Source organism: Mus caroli, unplaced genomic scaffold (genome assembly GCF_978045245.1).
Source record: "Mus caroli unplaced genomic scaffold, Mus_caroli_1 scaffold_9, whole genome shotgun sequence".
Lineage (NCBI taxonomy): Eukaryota > Metazoa > Chordata > Mammalia > Rodentia > Muridae > Mus > Mus caroli.
The window spans coordinates 22,276,714-22,294,853 of NW_028227264.1; the positions used below are offsets into that span (position 1 = coordinate 22,276,714).

General features: G+C 42.6%; 1 protein-coding gene across 1 annotated transcript in view; it reads right to left on the minus strand.

The window, feature by feature from the left end:
* Enpp3 (ectonucleotide pyrophosphatase/phosphodiesterase 3) overlaps nt 1–18,140 on the minus strand; it is a 69,329-nt gene that overhangs the window by 22,072 nt on the left and 29,117 nt on the right. The window contains exons 9-17 of the mRNA XM_021173940.3: nt 17,580–17,689; nt 15,989–16,054; nt 14,403–14,475; nt 9,797–9,905; nt 8,801–8,929; nt 8,408–8,439; nt 6,331–6,458; nt 3,964–4,030; nt 2,448–2,535 (exon numbers count right to left, since the gene is read on the minus strand). Of these exons, the coding sequence (XP_021029599.1) occupies nt 2,448–2,535; nt 3,964–4,030; nt 6,331–6,458; nt 8,408–8,439; nt 8,801–8,929; nt 9,797–9,905; nt 14,403–14,475; nt 15,989–16,054; nt 17,580–17,689 (802 nt within the window). The remainder of the gene's footprint in view (nt 1–2,447; nt 2,536–3,963; nt 4,031–6,330; nt 6,459–8,407; nt 8,440–8,800; nt 8,930–9,796; nt 9,906–14,402; nt 14,476–15,988; nt 16,055–17,579; nt 17,690–18,140) is intronic.

Here is an 18,140-nt window from a genome sequence, read left to right on the forward strand (position 1 = left end):
TGCAAGCACCTCAAGGCAGGGGAGAGCCGTCAAGAAAGAGAGCTGAAGAAGGCAGCAGCAGTGGTACCCTACCTCCTGAGTGGCCTGTCTAGCTGAGTCCTGGCAGAAGCAGCCGCCTTGAATAGTCTGCCCCCAACCAAGCTGCAGAAGCAACCTGGTCAGAGACGATTAAGGGTGGTGGAGACAGGAAAAGGAGCACGCGGGGAGAGAATGGGCAAGCAATACTGAAGAAAGAGAGACGGCTGTGTGGAGCCAGAGAAGAGAACATTGGGCCTTGGCCATCAAGTGAGTTCCAGGGGACTGTAGCATCTCACAAGCTAGGGTCTCAACCCACGCTTGGTTGAGGACTGTAACATCCCTGTTGCCAAGGGCCATGAGGCTTGGTACCCAAGGCCTGTGTGAGGACTGCAACACCAGAGGGCGCCACTCGCCTCTGTTTTGGCTTAGCTGCTGCTGCTCTTCAAACTGTGGTAGAAACAGAAGCTCTCTAGGAACCAGTGCTTGCCGAGCTGCTTCCTGCCTACCCAGGATTTCCATCTAGGTAGAGCAAAGGAACCCTCAGCTGCAGACAACTGACTGGCAGCATAGGAGAAACAAAGTTCGCTCGCTATAGGGCTCCCCATTAGAACAAAATGAACATCTCCTGGATGGAGCAAGACCTCGCCCAGTGCACAGACTTCGGACTACTGTCTCTCTCTGAGCTACCTCGATTCATTCCTAAAAGCTCTTTGTACCTTAAAGTCCCCAAGATACAGGTGGAGATATGAGCCGGAACCTGCTTTGTCTTCTCATGGCCAGTTTGAATGAACATGCTGCCCTCTACTGCCTTCTTCAACTTGATTTGTCTGTAGCGATCCAGTATCACTAACCTTAGACTCCTGTGCAATAATACTGCCTAAGACCTCCGCGGGTCCTGTGATGGTTTGTATATGCTTGGCCCGGGGTGTGGCCTTGTTGAAGTAGGTGTGTCACTGTAGGCGTAGGTTTTAAGACCCTCATCCTAGCTGCCTGGAGGTTAGCGTTCTGCTAGCAGCCTTCAGATGAAGATGTAGAACTCTCAGCTCTGCCTGCACCATGCCTGCCTGGACTCTGCCATGTTCCTGTCTTGATGATAATGGACTGGACCGCTGAACCTGTAAGCCAGCTCCGATTAAATGTTGTCCTTTATAACACTTGAACCGGTCATGGTGTCTGTTCACAGCAGGAAAACCCAAACTAAGACAGGTCCTATCCAGTCTAACCATCTCAACAAGGCCAGACTCCCTGACAGAGGCCCAGCTATGAGAGTCAAGAATTTAAGTTGTTAAGACTGCAATAAATTCTTTTTAAGGTTTTATTACATGTATGTGTGTATGTATGTGTATATGTATATATGTATGTATGTAGTATGCTTTTATGTACTGTGATGGAGGAGCGGTACCTGTGCCACATCATGCGTGTGAGGATCAGAGGACAATTTGTGGGAATCTGTTCTCAGTTTCTCTCCTCATACCATGTATGTTGCAGGACTGAACTTGCCACCACCTCCACCTGCTGAGATATCTGACCCCACCATCCTTCAAATGGGGACTTTTTGCCAGCAGCAAGATGAAGAAAATCATAGTCTGCACACCTAACTGACAGGGAAATTGCAGCTTCCTCCCTGGATTCTCTAAGCAAATGATCTCTTGATATGGTAGACTAAAGCAAATATATAGAAGACTTGGTTCCTACAACACTAATTCTGTAAAGTTTTTAACACTTAGTATAATAACAAGTTTCTATCTAAATCAGACTTTATTATCCCCCTTAGTTCCAAAAGACTTCTCTTCTCAATTACGTGAAAACACTTTTAAGCTGACTGTGTGTGTCTGTGTGTGCGCGCATACATGCATGTCCACATCTGTGCGTGTATGTGCAAACATATGTGTGTGCGCTTGTGGAGAGCAGAAAATGATATCAGGTTTCTTCTTCAACATCTTTCAAACTTTTTTTGAGACATCATCTCTCAATGAGGCTGAACCAATTGGCTAGACTGGCTGGCCCGTGAGCCCCAGAGACATGCCTGATTCTGTTCCATCAGCAACTGTAACAGAGGACTTAAGCACAGCTACTGATGGGCCCAACTCAGGTGTCCACGCATGTGCAGTAAGCAACTTCCTGGCTGAGATAGCTCCTTGGACTTAGGTGTGCTCATTTTTTTAAAAAAAGTTAGAATTGTTATTTTAATTTTCTAAGTTTTATTAAATTATTCTATCTGGGTTTCCTAGAATACAAGTTTTATCATTATTAGTAAAACAAAAGGCATCACACGTGTGACTGGAAAGCTCTGAATTAAACTTTTTTCTTATCTCTCTGCTTCCCATCTCCTTAACACAGAGCCTAGCCTTCAATTTATCCCCAATTTCAGCTTATAAGTCTACTGCAAACTCCACACCTTTGCTGTGAGTTGACTTAAACATACTCACCACACAGTAGATTATAGACTTCAATATTTTCAAATGGTTCGATAACAGTCTTCTCTATAAAGCTGGGTCCATGTGCCAAAAAGATTGCCTATGTGGTAAGAATTATATTATTATTAAAAGACATCTGAGTCGGGCGTGGTGGCGCACACCTTTAATCCCAGCACTCGGGAGGCAGACGCAGGCAGATTTCTGAGTTCGAGGCCAGTCTGGTATAGAGTGAGTTCCAGGACAGCCAGGGCTATACAGAGAAGCCCTGTCTTCAAAATACCAAAAAAAAAAAAAAAAAAAGACATCTGGCTCACAAAGTTTAGGAAGAGACACACATTTCCATTCTGGGACGACCTCCCATTTGTTCCTTAGGCCTCTTTAAGAATTTCTTTTAGGGATAAGAAATGTGTCTTAAAACAGCCTCTACCTGTGACCTGCACCAATCGCCCTCAGCTGGGGTCCAAGATGTGTTTGCCTCTGTCTTAACAGAGTATAATAATGCATGAGGGGAAATACTGATGCTTTGAGCATTGAACACTGGCTAAGTTCCTAACTCCTCTTTTCTCTGGCACCTCTTCACTACTTACGGGATAAAGAGACCCGAGTGTTTGATTCATATTTAATTAATCAATTCTAACTTGACATTATTTAACAGATCTCGTCATTTAAGACTGCAGATAACTAAAGCAACAATTAATGGTGTAACCAAAACAATTGATTTTTTAAAAGCAGGGAAATCAGGTTGCAGAAACCACAGGCTTTGCTCTGGAGGAAGAGTGTGAGCTTAGCTTTCTATCATGGCTCCTCTCCACGGTCCCTTTCCTGGGCTCCAGAGCTCCACAAACCCCTCCTGTCCTTCCTCACTATCAATCGCCAACTTCTATGTCTCCTTGCTTGTCACTGTTCTCTCCACGCCTTCCTCAAGTAGAGATGCCCTGCACTGAGTAACTGGTCCTTCTCTGTGTCTGTATTCAACTCCCAAGCACAGAACCTTGTCCTCTCCATTTTAAACAGTTTCTATGCCTGAGACTTGAGCTTTTGTTTCCAGCATAGGCTCTGAACTGCCATTCGACATCTCTTGTTTCACATTTAATATACACTCAGACTTGTGGGCCCAGCTATTCTCTGGCTTTCTCCTTCCAAATCACAACAGCCGTAGTTGAACACCTTCTGGTAGCTTGCCAAAGCTCTTTTGTTCCCAAGAAAGGATGAACTGCAAACTAGGGCCTCTGAGTTGGCTATTTCTTCTGCATGGGACACTCATTGTTCCTCAATATTGGAAAAATTAATTGTTGCACCTTCAAACCTCTGCTTAAATGTCACCCTGGAATTTCCAGTTCTTTCACACTAAATTTGCATAGCACCCTCAAAGGCACCTACCCCAAAGCCTCCCCAGCAGCTCCTTACACTGTCCTGCGTTTCCACTGTGCCCCACAGCCCTCCTCTCCATGCATGTATGCCTGCTGCCGCACAGTCCTTTCCTCTCTCACTGTTGACTTGTTTCTGTTTAAAATCTGCAGTAATTTACCTCCATGCTCTTGAACTCATTGTTGTAACCATGTGTTCCTCCACCACAGTTGGAACTCCCTTTGCTCCTGCAAAAAGACAACATTGTTATACACTGGTCTGCACATGGGACGTGAGATGTTATTCTAAGTCAAGCTTTAGATTTAGATTATATACCGATATGTATATGTATATCTATTTACATGCTCAGATTCACAACCATTGATAAACAGAAAACCAAAGAGGAGGACAAAGAGAACAAGACCTTTAGCTTTTACAAGGAGAATTCAAAGATGGCAAAGAAAGAACACTAATGTGAATGATTCAAAGGTTTCACCTTCAGGGTAGGTGGAAATGGCTCAGCAGATAGAGGCACTTGCCACCTAGCCTGAACTCAGGTTAGTCACCAACTCCTGAAAACTGACCTCTGCCTCCACACGCATGCCATGGCCTATGTGTCCACACATACATAGACAAAAACAAACAAAACATGAAATACAATAGACAGTTTGTAAGATTTCATCTTCAAACTCACTTTTGTCCATCAAGCTCAATATGATTGAGAATTCAGTAATTTAGCAATAAGGCTTTGGTACCTGGGGAAATAGTAACTTCTGATCTATAGCAGAGAAGTCTAGAAGAATAATAAAAAGCCCATGATCAGGCTGGAGAGATGGCTCAAAGGTTAAGAGCACTGACTGCTCTTCCAGAGGTCCTGAGTTCAATTCCCAGCAACCACATGGTGGCTCACAACCATATGTAATGGGATCAAATGCCCTCTTCTAGTGTGTGTCTGAAGTATACAATAGTATAATGTACTCATATACATAAAATAAATAAATAAATCTTTTTTAAAAGTATTTATTTATTTTATGTATGTGAGTACACTCTAGCTGTACAGATGGTTGTGAGCCATCATGTGGTTGCTGGGAGTTGAACTCAGGACTTCTGCTAACTCCAACAATGCTCGCTCTGGGCCCCGTTAAGCTCTGGCCCAAAGATTTATTTATTGTTATTATGTAAGTACACTGTAGCTGTCTTCAGATACCACAGAGAGGGCAATATATATATATATATATATATATATATATATATATATATATACACACACACACATATACAATATATAATACATATATATCGCATAACTAATGTCATCATCCCCGAGCTCCACCACTTCCCTGTGACTGCCATAACCCTGAATACACTCTTCAGAGAGCAGTTTCTGTCATGATTTCAAGGCAGTGGAACCCACCAGTGATGGATGGCTCCTCCCATCCTGGAATCTCTTCTCTACCCTTACGTGCTTTGCAACTGTGCAGAGCTAAAGAAGCCCATCTTATATTACACAGGGCTCTCAGCGAGAGACATTTCCCAGCAAAGAAAGTGAGCCCATTACTTCTTACTTAGCAGCAGGACTTGATTTCTACTCCTGGAGCCTTGTATAGTTGTGCCTGACTGACTGCCCATGGTAATCTTCTGTGCACAACACTCTGCCAAGCCCTCCCTGAGTCTTCTGAACCCAAGTAAAGAGCCATGCTCCCAGAAGTCTTCTCCTGTGTTCCCTGACAACCCTTGTGTGACCCATCATTTTTGTATCCTTGAATCCTGTACTTGGGTCTAACAGCAGTTATGCTAATTTTATCTGCCTTGTCACACACCTCAGGTGAGTGCTTACATACCCCTGTTTATCATTGCTAGTTTTTAGACAGGTACTGGTGTGTACTTGACAGCTACCATTGTAACAGAAAAAAGCTGACACTCATGCTCCCCAAAAGTCGCTTTAAAAAGTCCTCAGTTGGGCTGGTGAGATGGCTCAGTGGGTAAGAGCACCCAACTGCTCCTCCGAAGGTCTGGAGTTCAAATCCCAGCAACCACATGGTGGCTCACAACCATCCGTAACAAGATCTGACTCCCTCTTCTGGAGTGTCTGAAGACAGCTACAGTGTACTTACATATAATAAATAAATAAATAAATAAATAAATAAATCTTTAAAAAAAAATCCTCAGTTACTGTTGTAGAAATAATTTAATCACAATCTAGGGTTTCTCCCCTGCCTCTGATCATTCAGTTCCTGGATAAAAAAACCACACAACTGGATAAAAGACAACATATATCCAAATGCATTGCACACCACACACATACAGTCAATTACAAAGTTTACTAAACAAAGGAAAAGCACTTGATAGGCAAAAGGTTAGGTTTTTTTTTTTTTTCCAACAAGAATATTACCAAAAAAGAAGTGCTGAGTTAGCAGGAAGAGGCCAAAGAAATGTCAGGGTCAGAGAAGTTTACCCCTAACAACAGGGGTTCGGAGGTGGGGTGGGAGAGAGCTTAAGGAGCTCACAGCCAGAGGTGTCTGCTGGGAGCCTATGGGGAGACACAAACCTGAAACCCAGCCATTGCCGATCCACCATGAGATGAGCTTTGTCAATTCTGACATTTTTGGCGTAGTGCAGTCGTTTCGGCAAATCAGGGGTCAAGTAGGGTTTAAAGTGTTGATCAGGTTTTCGACACTGAAAAAACATACAAGCATTTCTCCCATGGCACATCAAATACGCAGACTACCTTTTAAAACTTCAACATAAGGCAAGCACTTAAGCAAGTTTTAGAAGAAAGTGGATTCGGGCAGGAGCAGTGAAGGCTCAGCAGTGACAAGCACTGACTGTGCCTGCCAAGGACCTGGGTTCAGTTCCCAGCTCCCACATGGTGGCTCACAACCACCTATAACTCCATTCCAGGGGATCCCATACCCTCTTGTGGCTTCCTCAGGATCCTGCAAGCACATGCACAATCAACTCATTTAGGAACACATGCACATTAATTAAAAATAAATAAATGAAATTTCAAAATAAGTAGCTTTAAGATTAGCTAATTAACTAGCAATATTACCCTATTATCCACATGACCAAATATAGTAATCATAGTTATCATTACTACAGTCATTATGACAAAACTTAAATATTGACTGTTTGAGGTCTCTCTTATGTTAGTACTCATGGGTATTTATCTGAAATCTCCACAAATTTCTCCTCCCTTTTTTTTAAAATGGAAAATGAGGTATGTGTAGATTTAAAGTGAGATTTATATATTTTAGTAGATATATAAAATAGATTTATATATGTTAGTAGATATGAACACATATACAAATTAGTTTAATAATACCAAAAATTCAATCAAAAAGGTTGTCTAACCTTAAGCAGATTGAGTGTATATATATATATATATATACTCCTCTATTTGTGAAGAGTTCATGGATTCATCAAAAATAAGTAAAATTTTATTCAAAAAAATTTCAATAATTGCTATTTTAAAACTTTAAAAATGAAAACCACACTAGTATCTATTTGTGTAACATAAAAATTAAGAAATGAGAAATAGTTACAATGGAACTTTCATAAACTCAGGAGAAATAAAACGGGGGAAAAAACATAAGCAAGAATGTAAGAAAATGAAAACTCCTCTCAGTCTTGTTCTCACAGACGTCATGCCCTAATATCCCATCTTTATGAGCAAGCTTGTGTCACTATTACCTGGTTGGCAATGTGCAGAGAAAAATGAGGAACTTTGAGACTTGACATAGAAACAAACTTTAAAAGAAATATCAGAATGGGAGAGTGAGGAGAAATTATCGATGAAAGAGGAGAGGAAGTGTCTATGGAACCCTTCTGCCATTTTTTATTCACGGGTTTTCTCCGTGTGCAGCTGAGGCAGATCAAGAGAACCCTGGGATTAGAATGCCTGCTTCAGAAGAAGCAAGGGCTTGTTGTGTTTGAGAATTTGGTGCAAAGCCATCAGATCTAAGGTTTAAATGTGTCTCTCATCATCGTTAGCATTCTGTGGAGGTTCCAGTCCAGTTCTGGCTGAGACTGCACTACTACATTTTCCCAGGGAATAGGGACCACTTCGAGAAAGCAGTCCTTTCTTTGTTCGCAGGCTGTGCAGCTCCACCCTCACCCTGAAACGCAGCCTGCAGTGTGATGCTGTGGACAGGGAGTCTTGGCCAAAAGAACTTCAGCTGCGTACAACTCTTTAAGTGTTGGAACACAGAACAGTAAGTGGATTTTGAGAGTCCAGGTGAAACTTTTTAGTGTGCCTCCCTGTGTGAACACAGCACGTATGCAGTTCACCAGTGCACCAGTAGGGGGAGAGGTTGCTTACACATGGAGGATTTCAGTGCTAGCATCTCATTGAATTTACAATAGGTTCCAGGTGACGTTAACCACTGTGCAGTCTGTGTTTCTTTATCCTGATAGTTTGCTCCATCTTCCAGGGTTTGTTTTTTTTTTTTTCTGAATTCTGGCCACCCATACTTACAACAATTTAGTGTCATTCCTAGCAATAATAAACTCATAAATTCTAAGCAATAGGAATATATCTGCCACTGTACTTTAAATACAATATTAATACATTAATAGATCTTAAACATAGACATATGTCGTAAAATGTTCTAAAATAGACTTACACTGAGGTTCCTGACAATCTCTTCAGAATTAACTGTTTCAAAACAAAAAGATAAATCACATTACACATAAATCACACCAAAAAAAAATGTGCATAGTTATAGCAGCTTTGACCCACACATTTATTTACCAATAATTGTCATCTTGGATAATTGAATAAAAATTATTTAAATAAGAAAATTACTTTAGAATTAGAGCCTGGAATACAGTATAGTTTTTGCCCAGCAGTTTGAGAGAGCAGCACGGACCATGTATTCCGAAACTCGGGATGTCTCAAGTGCTTCTGTGTGGTTTCTCCAAAAAGCCAAAAAGGAGGCTATGGTCTCAACATGCTCTTGGAATGTGGTAGCATTGGCTACTTTCTCAACGTTTCCTCCTTCCTCCTTCATACTTACACGTAAAGAAGTCCTGAGGTATATTACGAGTCCTGATTCGAGGGGCAGGTCCTTGATACATATAGAAGTTTATTTTAGGAAAATAATCTGTCATGTATTCCACTCTATCACAGGAGGTCTGGTCCATTCCTGAATTAAAATAAAAATAAAATAAAAACCTCGTTGGATGTGGATAAAGGATAACAGTTTGGTATTGTCAGATATTTTATGTTACACATCTCAGACACAGGCAAACTGAAAATCCATACAATTTAATTCATTATTATTCTTTAAATGGTAGAACTTGAAAATGGAGGTAGTGGATGAGAAGAGCCATGTTCATGGAGTGAGACTCAGCAGGGAGCACAGATGATTATTCATTTAATACCAATGAATTAAAGGATCCGAAACAGCAGGCAAAGACATAGGAAATCATTTTAGAGGCTTTAAACACACAAGGCAGTGGGAATCGATGGGGCAAGGTTCATGTGTGTGAATGCACGGCCTGCCTGCAGGAAGGGGGTGTGCCTTACTGCACTATTTAGTACAAGAGTTCACCTCGAGCTGGGAAACAAGAGGCTAGGGGGCTTCTGTAGACAAGAACAATGCTAAGCGCACACCTGCCCACAGGAGCTTGGTAAGGCTCGCACATGCAGGGAAGCGCAGCAGCTGGAAAGCACAGCCAACTGCTGCAAAGAAGTCACTGCTGAAAGGCAGCCTGAAGAAGCACTTTGAAGCCCCAGTGGACCACATTTTTGTGAGCTACTATTAACTCTATTTCACAGGAAAAAAAAAAAAAACATGTGGACAGACATTCAGGACTATTAAATAATTAAAGTGGAAACTTTAGACCTTCCCCCCGACCCCATGAACCTAACACAAAATCCATTTTTTGTGTCTTCAGTAGCATCTATATCTAGACATTCAGGTATTTAAAATAGCACTGCCATTTTTGCATTATCTTTGGAGGGAAAATAGAATCGATGATTAAAATGTAGTTTTAAAAACCCACCATACCATGATCAGCCAGAACGATTATATTGACACAGTTGTGTAAATCCCTCTGTTTCAGACCCTCCATCAACATTCCGAAGGCATTGTCAACTGACTGCAAGGCTTTAATTACCTAAGAGAGAAGGAACGGAGGGTTAAAACCACCGTCATTTCAGGTTGTTTCAGCTCACTGAATAATTACCCAATCAGGCAAAAAAAAAAACCAAAAAAACAAACAAACAAACAAAAAAAAAACATTTTCAGATAGCTTGTTACCATTAACAAAGAAAATCAAATTGTAAATTCAACCATTCATACTACACAGCCATGGTTTTGTATGTAAGCATCTCACCCTTTCTGGGTAAAAACAAGAGGACAGGAAGCTACAGAGATATCAAGTTATATAAACAATGCTTGTCTCTGACTAGTGAATTGGGGTTCATTTTCATTTAACTGTTTATAAGTCTGTGTTTCATGATTTTTCTCTACTTTATCGATATTATACATTGAAATGACCTAAAGTTTGCTGAACTTTCAAAGTTGTAGTTTTTCAGTGTGTTCTTAGTGACATGGTGAATATCACAGTCAAGGATTAGAGAAATGTGTTGTCTCTCTTAACTTTTACTGCAACTATTTGTTATCTTTGTTTTCTTCTTTAGAGACAGAATTTTACAAATCAGGTAGAGCTAAAGACATCAGTGTATTATCATATGAAATCTTCAGTGAACCCAGTCCTGGGTGTGGCTTGTGCAGTTGGAATGTCCTCTTGTAAAGGCTTAGCATGCCAAGGGCCCCACACTTACTAAGAGACAAAGAATGGAACCCAACCCATGACCTTTCTTAAACTAATCTATCACTAAGTCCAAGACTCTCACCTGACTCTTGGTCTCAGAGTGTTACAGTCAAGTCTGTCCACCCTGTGGCATGTACCAGTGTCCCGTTCCCCATCGCCATTCTATCCTACCCTCCCAAACACACCAAGAGTCAGTTCTGCTCTTCTCTTCCCCCAGCACCTGATACCCTGCGGCCACTGGACATCCCGTGGTGAAAACCATATGCCCTAACTCTCCACACTGCTAACCAGCCTTGGCATCTTTTAGGAGTTTATAGTCCACGGAAGGAGAAAGCAAGCAGCGTTGGGAATGATACTATGAAAAGGATAGAGTAGTTATGGTGTGGTTTGGATGGAGAAAGCTCAGCTTCTCTTTGCACTGCAGACAGACACAGGGCACTGGGAGCTTCCAAGGATCCAGCTGCCTGGAAGCTCTACACAGGAAGCTCTACACAGGAATACTTTCCCAAAGGCCCACCATCCCCTCAGATGAAATCTACCTCCGTATGTTTCTCTACAGTAGTGCTCTCCCAGACTCTGGGCATTGTCAGCACTGAAGCCCGCCTGTGCCTAATGTGCTTTCCAGGATGACTTGGTCCCCTCCTGACTTTGTATTCTACTGAAGATGTATATAGTGATTCCTTACCGGATAATGAGTAACGTGTGACTCTTACTGAGGTCTGAAGGCCAGTCTGCAGGGTATGACTGTGTGTGAAGAAAAGAGGGAGGGAGAGGGAGAGGGGGAGGGGGAAGGGGAGGGGGAGGGAGAGGGGGAGGGGGAGGGAAAAGGAGAGGGAGAGTAGAGGAAAGAAGGAAGAGAAAGAAAAAGGAGAGGAGGAGGGAGGAAGAACAGGAGGCGGCAGGCAGAGTGGGTGAGAAAAGGGGAAGAATCAGAGGAATGGGAGGGGAATAGGGAGGAGAAGGAAGGGAAGAGGGAGGAAGGGGAAAGACAAGAGGGAGGAGGGGAGAGCCGGGTGGAGGAGGAGAGGAAGAAAGGAGAGAAAGGGTAAAAAAGGGAAAGAAAGTTTCTGGACTCCCATGGCTTCCTCACTGGCCAAATCCCAGCGGCCTCTAAATCATTTCACACAGCTCTTTCAAGTGTAATGTTCCATTGTGTATTAGCTAAATCTCATTCTTAAAGGCTTTATTACATTTTTTTAAATGAGCTTTTTAAAAAAAAAAGTTAGATGATGTTAAGTCTTTCTTTATTTGTTCAAGATAGTTTTATGTACTACGGCATCGTCTTTTCCATCCCTAGGACTGCCTAGCATATTAGACCCACCAGAAACTCTTCTGTATAGCCAATGAAGATGGGATTTGGTGAGTGAAAAATCTAGAACAAATTAATAAACGTTTAACTTACTGCATGGACCAAAGCACACTAAACTAGCCTTTGTGCTTTTAATTTACAAATGTTGGGAACTTTGAACTAAAATATTATTAAAAATAACGATAATGATAATAATAAAACTGCAAAGCCTTCCAACTATAGCTGTTCGTTTCTCTGTCCATTTTCCTGTTTGCTGTGAGTTTTACGCAGGCGTTGTCCTATCTCTCTTCTGCCATCCCTCCTTACTCTCTCACGTGTCCTCTTCTGTGCTTCCATGCTTCCAATTCCAGCTCCTTCCCTGCTCTCAGTTTTCTGTATGAATTCAATTGCCATTTGCATTTGGCAGAGGGCAGAGATGCACCATCTTCTCCCGTCCCCACCCACCTCACACCCCGTTGATCGGCTGACTGAATCTCAAAATCACACATTCCTCCACTCTTGATACTGGCCTCCTCCCAGGTCCAAGCCTGCCCTCTCTACTAGACTACTGCAGAGACCAATGTTTCTTCCTCATGCCTAATAAAAATGATCTCTCAGTACATACAGGACTGGCCAGTCCACTTTCCTTATAACAATGTCCCAATGCCCAAAGAGATCTGCATGATTGGACGCTAGGCTTTTTTGTAACCTTCTCTCTGGTTCCCAGTGCCCTAATCAGGGATTTGAATTACTATGTACACAGCACTTCAAAGAGTGGACTCAGCACGGAGTAAGTAGCTCACAGCAATAGCCACCTACTATTATCATTCTTTACTATCCTGGTGCTGTCTACTGGGGAAGGGGGCCAGTAGTCTATCTGTATGTGGCCCTTCTGTGTTGTCCTGTAGTATATACTCAGTCTACTGGCCATTGACAAATCCCATTTCCTTTTCATTACTCAGGGGAGAATTTCTAACAGTTGATTTTTAATGTCAACCTGGCACAGATTCCGGAAAGGAAGCCTCACTTGAGGGATTGTCTTGATTGATGTGGGAGGGCCTGCCTTGACAGATGGCTGCCCACCTCAATACAAGGAATTGATTTACCTTGATGTTGTTTCTGACTTTTGGACTCCAGGTGCCTGCCCGAGACTGAGGCATCCCATCCTATAAACTGAGTAGCTGGCTCCCCAGCAAGAGAGCACCAGAATGGGACTATTCCCATGGCGGAGGCACCCAGCTTTAAGGACAGAGCAATCATGGTGCTTGCAGTAACGCAGGTGTAATTAGGCTGCCATTACTATTTTAATGCCTGCATAATAATAGATTCTTCTTGTGTGTGTATAATCTCTATCCCCTTCCTTCTGTTCCTCCAGAGGACCCTGACTACAACCTTCTCCTGGCAAACCACAATCCCACCGACATCTACTGGAACAAGACCTCATACACGCCTCTGAGTGCTCAAGTTCTGCAGCATTTCTCATAATTACTCTTAAAACTTAAAACTAGATACTTTTCAAACTAGATCATAGAAAAGAAAGGGGAAAAAAGTTAAAGGGACCCAGTACAAGTCAGATTCAGAGGCAGATAAATCCAGAGACAGTGTTCCTCCTAAAATGACTAATCTCATCAAACATGCATAGCAATAAACAGACAACAGGTAAACCAGAGAATAAACACTGAGTGGGCCTTGTAGTCAATGAGTTCCTCACCCTCAGAGCCCCGAGAATAAGTGTAACATTTCACAGTGAGTTCAGAACAGTACCAGGAGGCTGAAGAGGTCCACGGAGTGTGGGAGAACTGGCCAGAGCCTTGCTTACATTAGGAACAATTTTGGTTTAAAAAGAAGGAAAATGGACTTCCCTGGTAAATAACAACAAAAGGAGCTGCAAGCAAGCATGCTTACATTGCAGCAGATGGCCAAAGTTAAATGAGGCTCCTCAGGGCATCTCACTCCTGGGAGCTTTTACATTATGGCCAATGGGGGGTGGGAGGGTGGGGTTCAAACCTGAATGCCTTTGTGTGTTGAAAACAGTATTCCAGGACAATGATCCTGTGGGAAAGTTGTATGAGAGTGGCCTTGCTAATGAGGAAATTGATCCGAGTGCCTGAGGTGCTTGGGAACGCCATGAGTGGCAGTGTGTACAGTAGGCACCCAGGACACACCACAGAGACTGGCAAGTGACTTCACTTAAAATGTCCATGTTACAGTGCTGAGTGGCCATGCAGCATCTACCCTTGAGTTTTCAGCATGAGAATTAACAGTGCCTCATCAAAGTCTCCATCGGGTTGCCAATCAAAGGAATTAAGGTATAGATAATTAGGCAGTTATCCTTCCTAGAACTTTTAACAATTTTATGATTGAACTATTAAACTGAAATATTGACTTTAGACTTTTAATTTCTTGGTCTCATGTATTCCTTAAATGTGTGTGTTCAGTAGAGAGTTCTAAAATCCTGTCTTATGTTGTAGGTTAGGCCTAAATGATTTTCCATCTGTTGAGAAACAAACAAACAAACAAACAAAACCAGCAAGAAAACCCCGTCTTACTCCAGCACTGACTGGTCCACTCGAATGCCCTGCAGAATCAGGCTCTTCCACATAGATGGTATAAAAACTGGGTCTACAGGTAAAATTGAAACAAAGGGAGACATGAATAATTTGGGATCATGAGCATGCCTGCCCCCTCCCCCTCCTTATCCAGGCTAGAGGCCAGAAGATCCATTTGGCTTGAGGACATTAGAGTCTCCTAATGAGACGTAAGTGACACCTTTCCAGATAAAAAGCACTACTGTGGCTCAGTTGTGAAACATCTTGTTTTTGTAGCTAAGACCTCTCTTAATGGGCCAGCCCTTTCTACGTGCTAGTGTCTGGCTTTTGACTGACTCTCTGTTCCTCTATCAGCATGTGGCTGCCGATGTGAAGTTTACCTGAAGCTCTCAGTACACTCTGGCTCCTTCAGCCTGGGATCTATCCTCGGAAACAAGAACCAGGGCCTGTCATTCCTGCCCCAGTTCAATATGGTCACGATATCTGTCTGCCTCTGCACCTGTTCTCAGAAATCAATCTTAGGAAATGCCCACTAAAAAGCAAGTGACAATAGCTGCTTTAGTGACACATGCCTGTGTCAACTCCAAACACCACTCTCACCTCCAGGAGGATAGAGTTTACTGTGGAGCCAAATGTGACTGGTCATGGCCGCAGATTTAGTTCACCCCGAATTCTACATTTCAACACAAAAACAGATTGATGGAGCTCTTACAGTCACAGAACAGAGGAGGTCATAAATCAGACACTTTCAAATACATTGATGGGTGGAGGGGGGGGTGGTTACAGCAAAAATGGGGACAACTCTGCTCTCAGCCCTAGAAGTTATCTGATAGTATTCTTAGCTCTTCAGTGGTTGGAAACTAGGGTTTTGTTATGCTAATATATTCTGATTTTCTTTTAACATGTTAGTCACTGGATGTCAGGTCTGATGTAGAGCTGGATAAGGAGTGACTATTTAGAGGGCTATACATGGCTTAAAATAAATTGTAATTTGGCTCTAGACCTGTCCGACTCTCTACAAAGTGCTAATGAGTGAATCAGTCCTAGAGAAGGTTTCAGTTTGCAAGACATTTCTGGAAATGTCTGTCATAACTGCCGTCAGTCTCAGCACTCAGTAGGCCGATTCAGGAGTATTGCAGGAAGTTCAAGGCAGCCTGGTCTATAGAGTGACTTTCAGGCTGGCAGGGCTATGTAACCAAATCTCTCAAACTGCCAGAAGTGGCTGGGAGCAGGAGGCAGGAGAAGTAAGAGGGAAGACAGACAGACAGACAGACAGACAGACAGACAGACAGACAGGGAAGGAAGAAAGGGAGGGAGGGAGGGAGGGAGGGAGGGAGGGAGGGAGGGAGGGAGGGAGGGAAGAAAGAAGGAAGGGAGGAAGGAAGAAAGAAGAAGAGGAGGAAGGAAGGAAGGAAGGAAGGAAGGAAGGAAGGAAGGAAGGAAGGAAGGAAGAGAAGACAGACGGAAGGACAAAAAGGGAATTCCAAGGTTTTTTGTTTGTTTTTTACGGGTGATAGTACAGAAGGTTCTAGTCTTAACCACATATACATCACAATGGAGCACTCTTAGACAGAGCTGTCACTCACCGTTCAGCTTTGGGCAGGTCCAGCCATTGTAACAGTGTTGTAATCCTCCTTTCATATGGAACAGAACTGAAATAAAAAGTTTTAAAAATTTAATCAAGTAATTCCAACATACTCTTCCTTAGGGGGAGGAGTCAATGCTTCATGCATCCATTCTGAGTACAGGATCAAAACACTGAAAGGGGCGTGGCACGCTCCACTGAAAGGGGCGTGGCACGCTCCACTGAAAGGGGCGTGGCACGCTCAAAGGGCCCCACTGTCAGAAAAACTTTCCACAAACTCATCTCATCAAAAAATGGTCACTTTCTTTCCTTTTTACTTGTTTCTCCTTTTAACTTTGCACAACTAAAATGAAAGCCGTTGATTATCAACAAGTCAAGTTGATAACTTATAACTGTTGGCTTTTACTCATTATACATCACATGTACTGGTCGTCTATTTGCAAACAGTGTACTTTGAGGTAGAGGTTGGTCTCTAAGTATATCTATAGGGGATCATCTTGCCTATGAATTGATGTAAGGAGACCCATTACACTGTAAGTGGCGCTATCCCTAGGCAGGTGGGCAAAGCAGCATCAGAACCCATGCATGGGTCTGCTAATGTACAGAGCATGTGTGCCAGGAGCCACTGAAATACTTGATGAAGTGCTGTAACTAGACTGGCAAAGGTTCCTTTTGATTGATGATTGAGAATAGATCACAGGAGAGAAGAAACAGAAAGTTGGGGAGACAGGGGCCTTAGTAATACAGGCAAGGAGATGAAAGTGCAGACTAAAGCTGTAAAAAAAGATTTTCAGGCCAGGAAACAGTGGGCACACAATTAATCCCAATACTCTGGAGTCAGAGGCAGACAAATCTCTGAGTTCATGGCCAGCCTGGTCTACAGATCAAGTCCTAGAACAGCCAAAGCTACACAGAGAAACCCTGTCTCAAAAACAAAACAAAACAAACAAACAAACAAAAACAAAAAACCCCAAAACCCTCAGACTGCGTCTTCTGTGAAAGTCAAAAGCAAGGCTGACAAGCCAGGGAGTAGAGTCCCCAGGCCACGCCTTCTGAACTCTTTCAGTATGGAGAAGTCAAGGTCAGCACAAGCAGGCAGGTGATCACACAGGCACCCTTTCATTCTGAGCTCTTCACTCTAGATGTCTAGCTGTCTCGTGCTTCTGCTTCTGTGGCATCTCTCAGTGACAGATTTCAACCCAGAAGTTCAACCCTAAATAAATACCTTTCTCCCGTAAGTTGCTTTCCGTCATGGTATTTAACCACAGCAATAAAAACAAAACTACAACAGCAGATACAGTGCCTGCCACTGAGCTTAATCCAGATCCTGTATGATAGAAGAGAGCTGACCCTCAGAATGTCCTCAGACTTCTACATATGCTTCATGGTGCACTTGAGGACAGTACACACACACACACACACACACACTTGCACAGATACAAACACACGCATGCACACATATGCACATACATACACAAACACACACACACACACACACACACACATCAATCTTTAAGGCAAACAAATAAATGAGGAAAGCTGTCTACAGATCCCTGCCTAGATGGATCCTTATGGAAAGGCCCTTTCCCTACTTGCTGTAATTCCTGTAGATGGTAGGGAAGGAGCCATTGACAGCCACATCTGATCCCGGCCAGTAGTAGCAAGCAGCTTTTAAACCTTGATACATTGCCGTTAGCCAAATCTATAAAGAGTGAAAGACAACAGGATAATTGTTTAAGAATGAACACTATAACCTCCTGCTAACAACTATTTTGACTGCGAATTTGTTCTTGTTTTTACAGTAAATTAAAATGTTATGATTGGTCAATCTCCCTCAACAATAAAACATGGAGTAAGGTAGTAACTGTTCATTATTTCTCCCACATTGATAGAATCGCGTACTTCTTCACCTTTGAAGGAACTGCAGAACAATATGGGGGAAATTACCTATCTTTTTGAGTAAAGTTGAGTATGGGTCCATTGATGATACAAGACCAATGTCAACGCCAAACCAACCACCTCAGTGAGCAACCACAAATGTTTTTTAAAATTCATATCGTTATAATAAATAGTGGTAAAATCTTCACATCTTCAGCCATTAGAAACTACATGATTGGTGAGAAACTCGGGTAGACTGAGAACACCGAGCCATT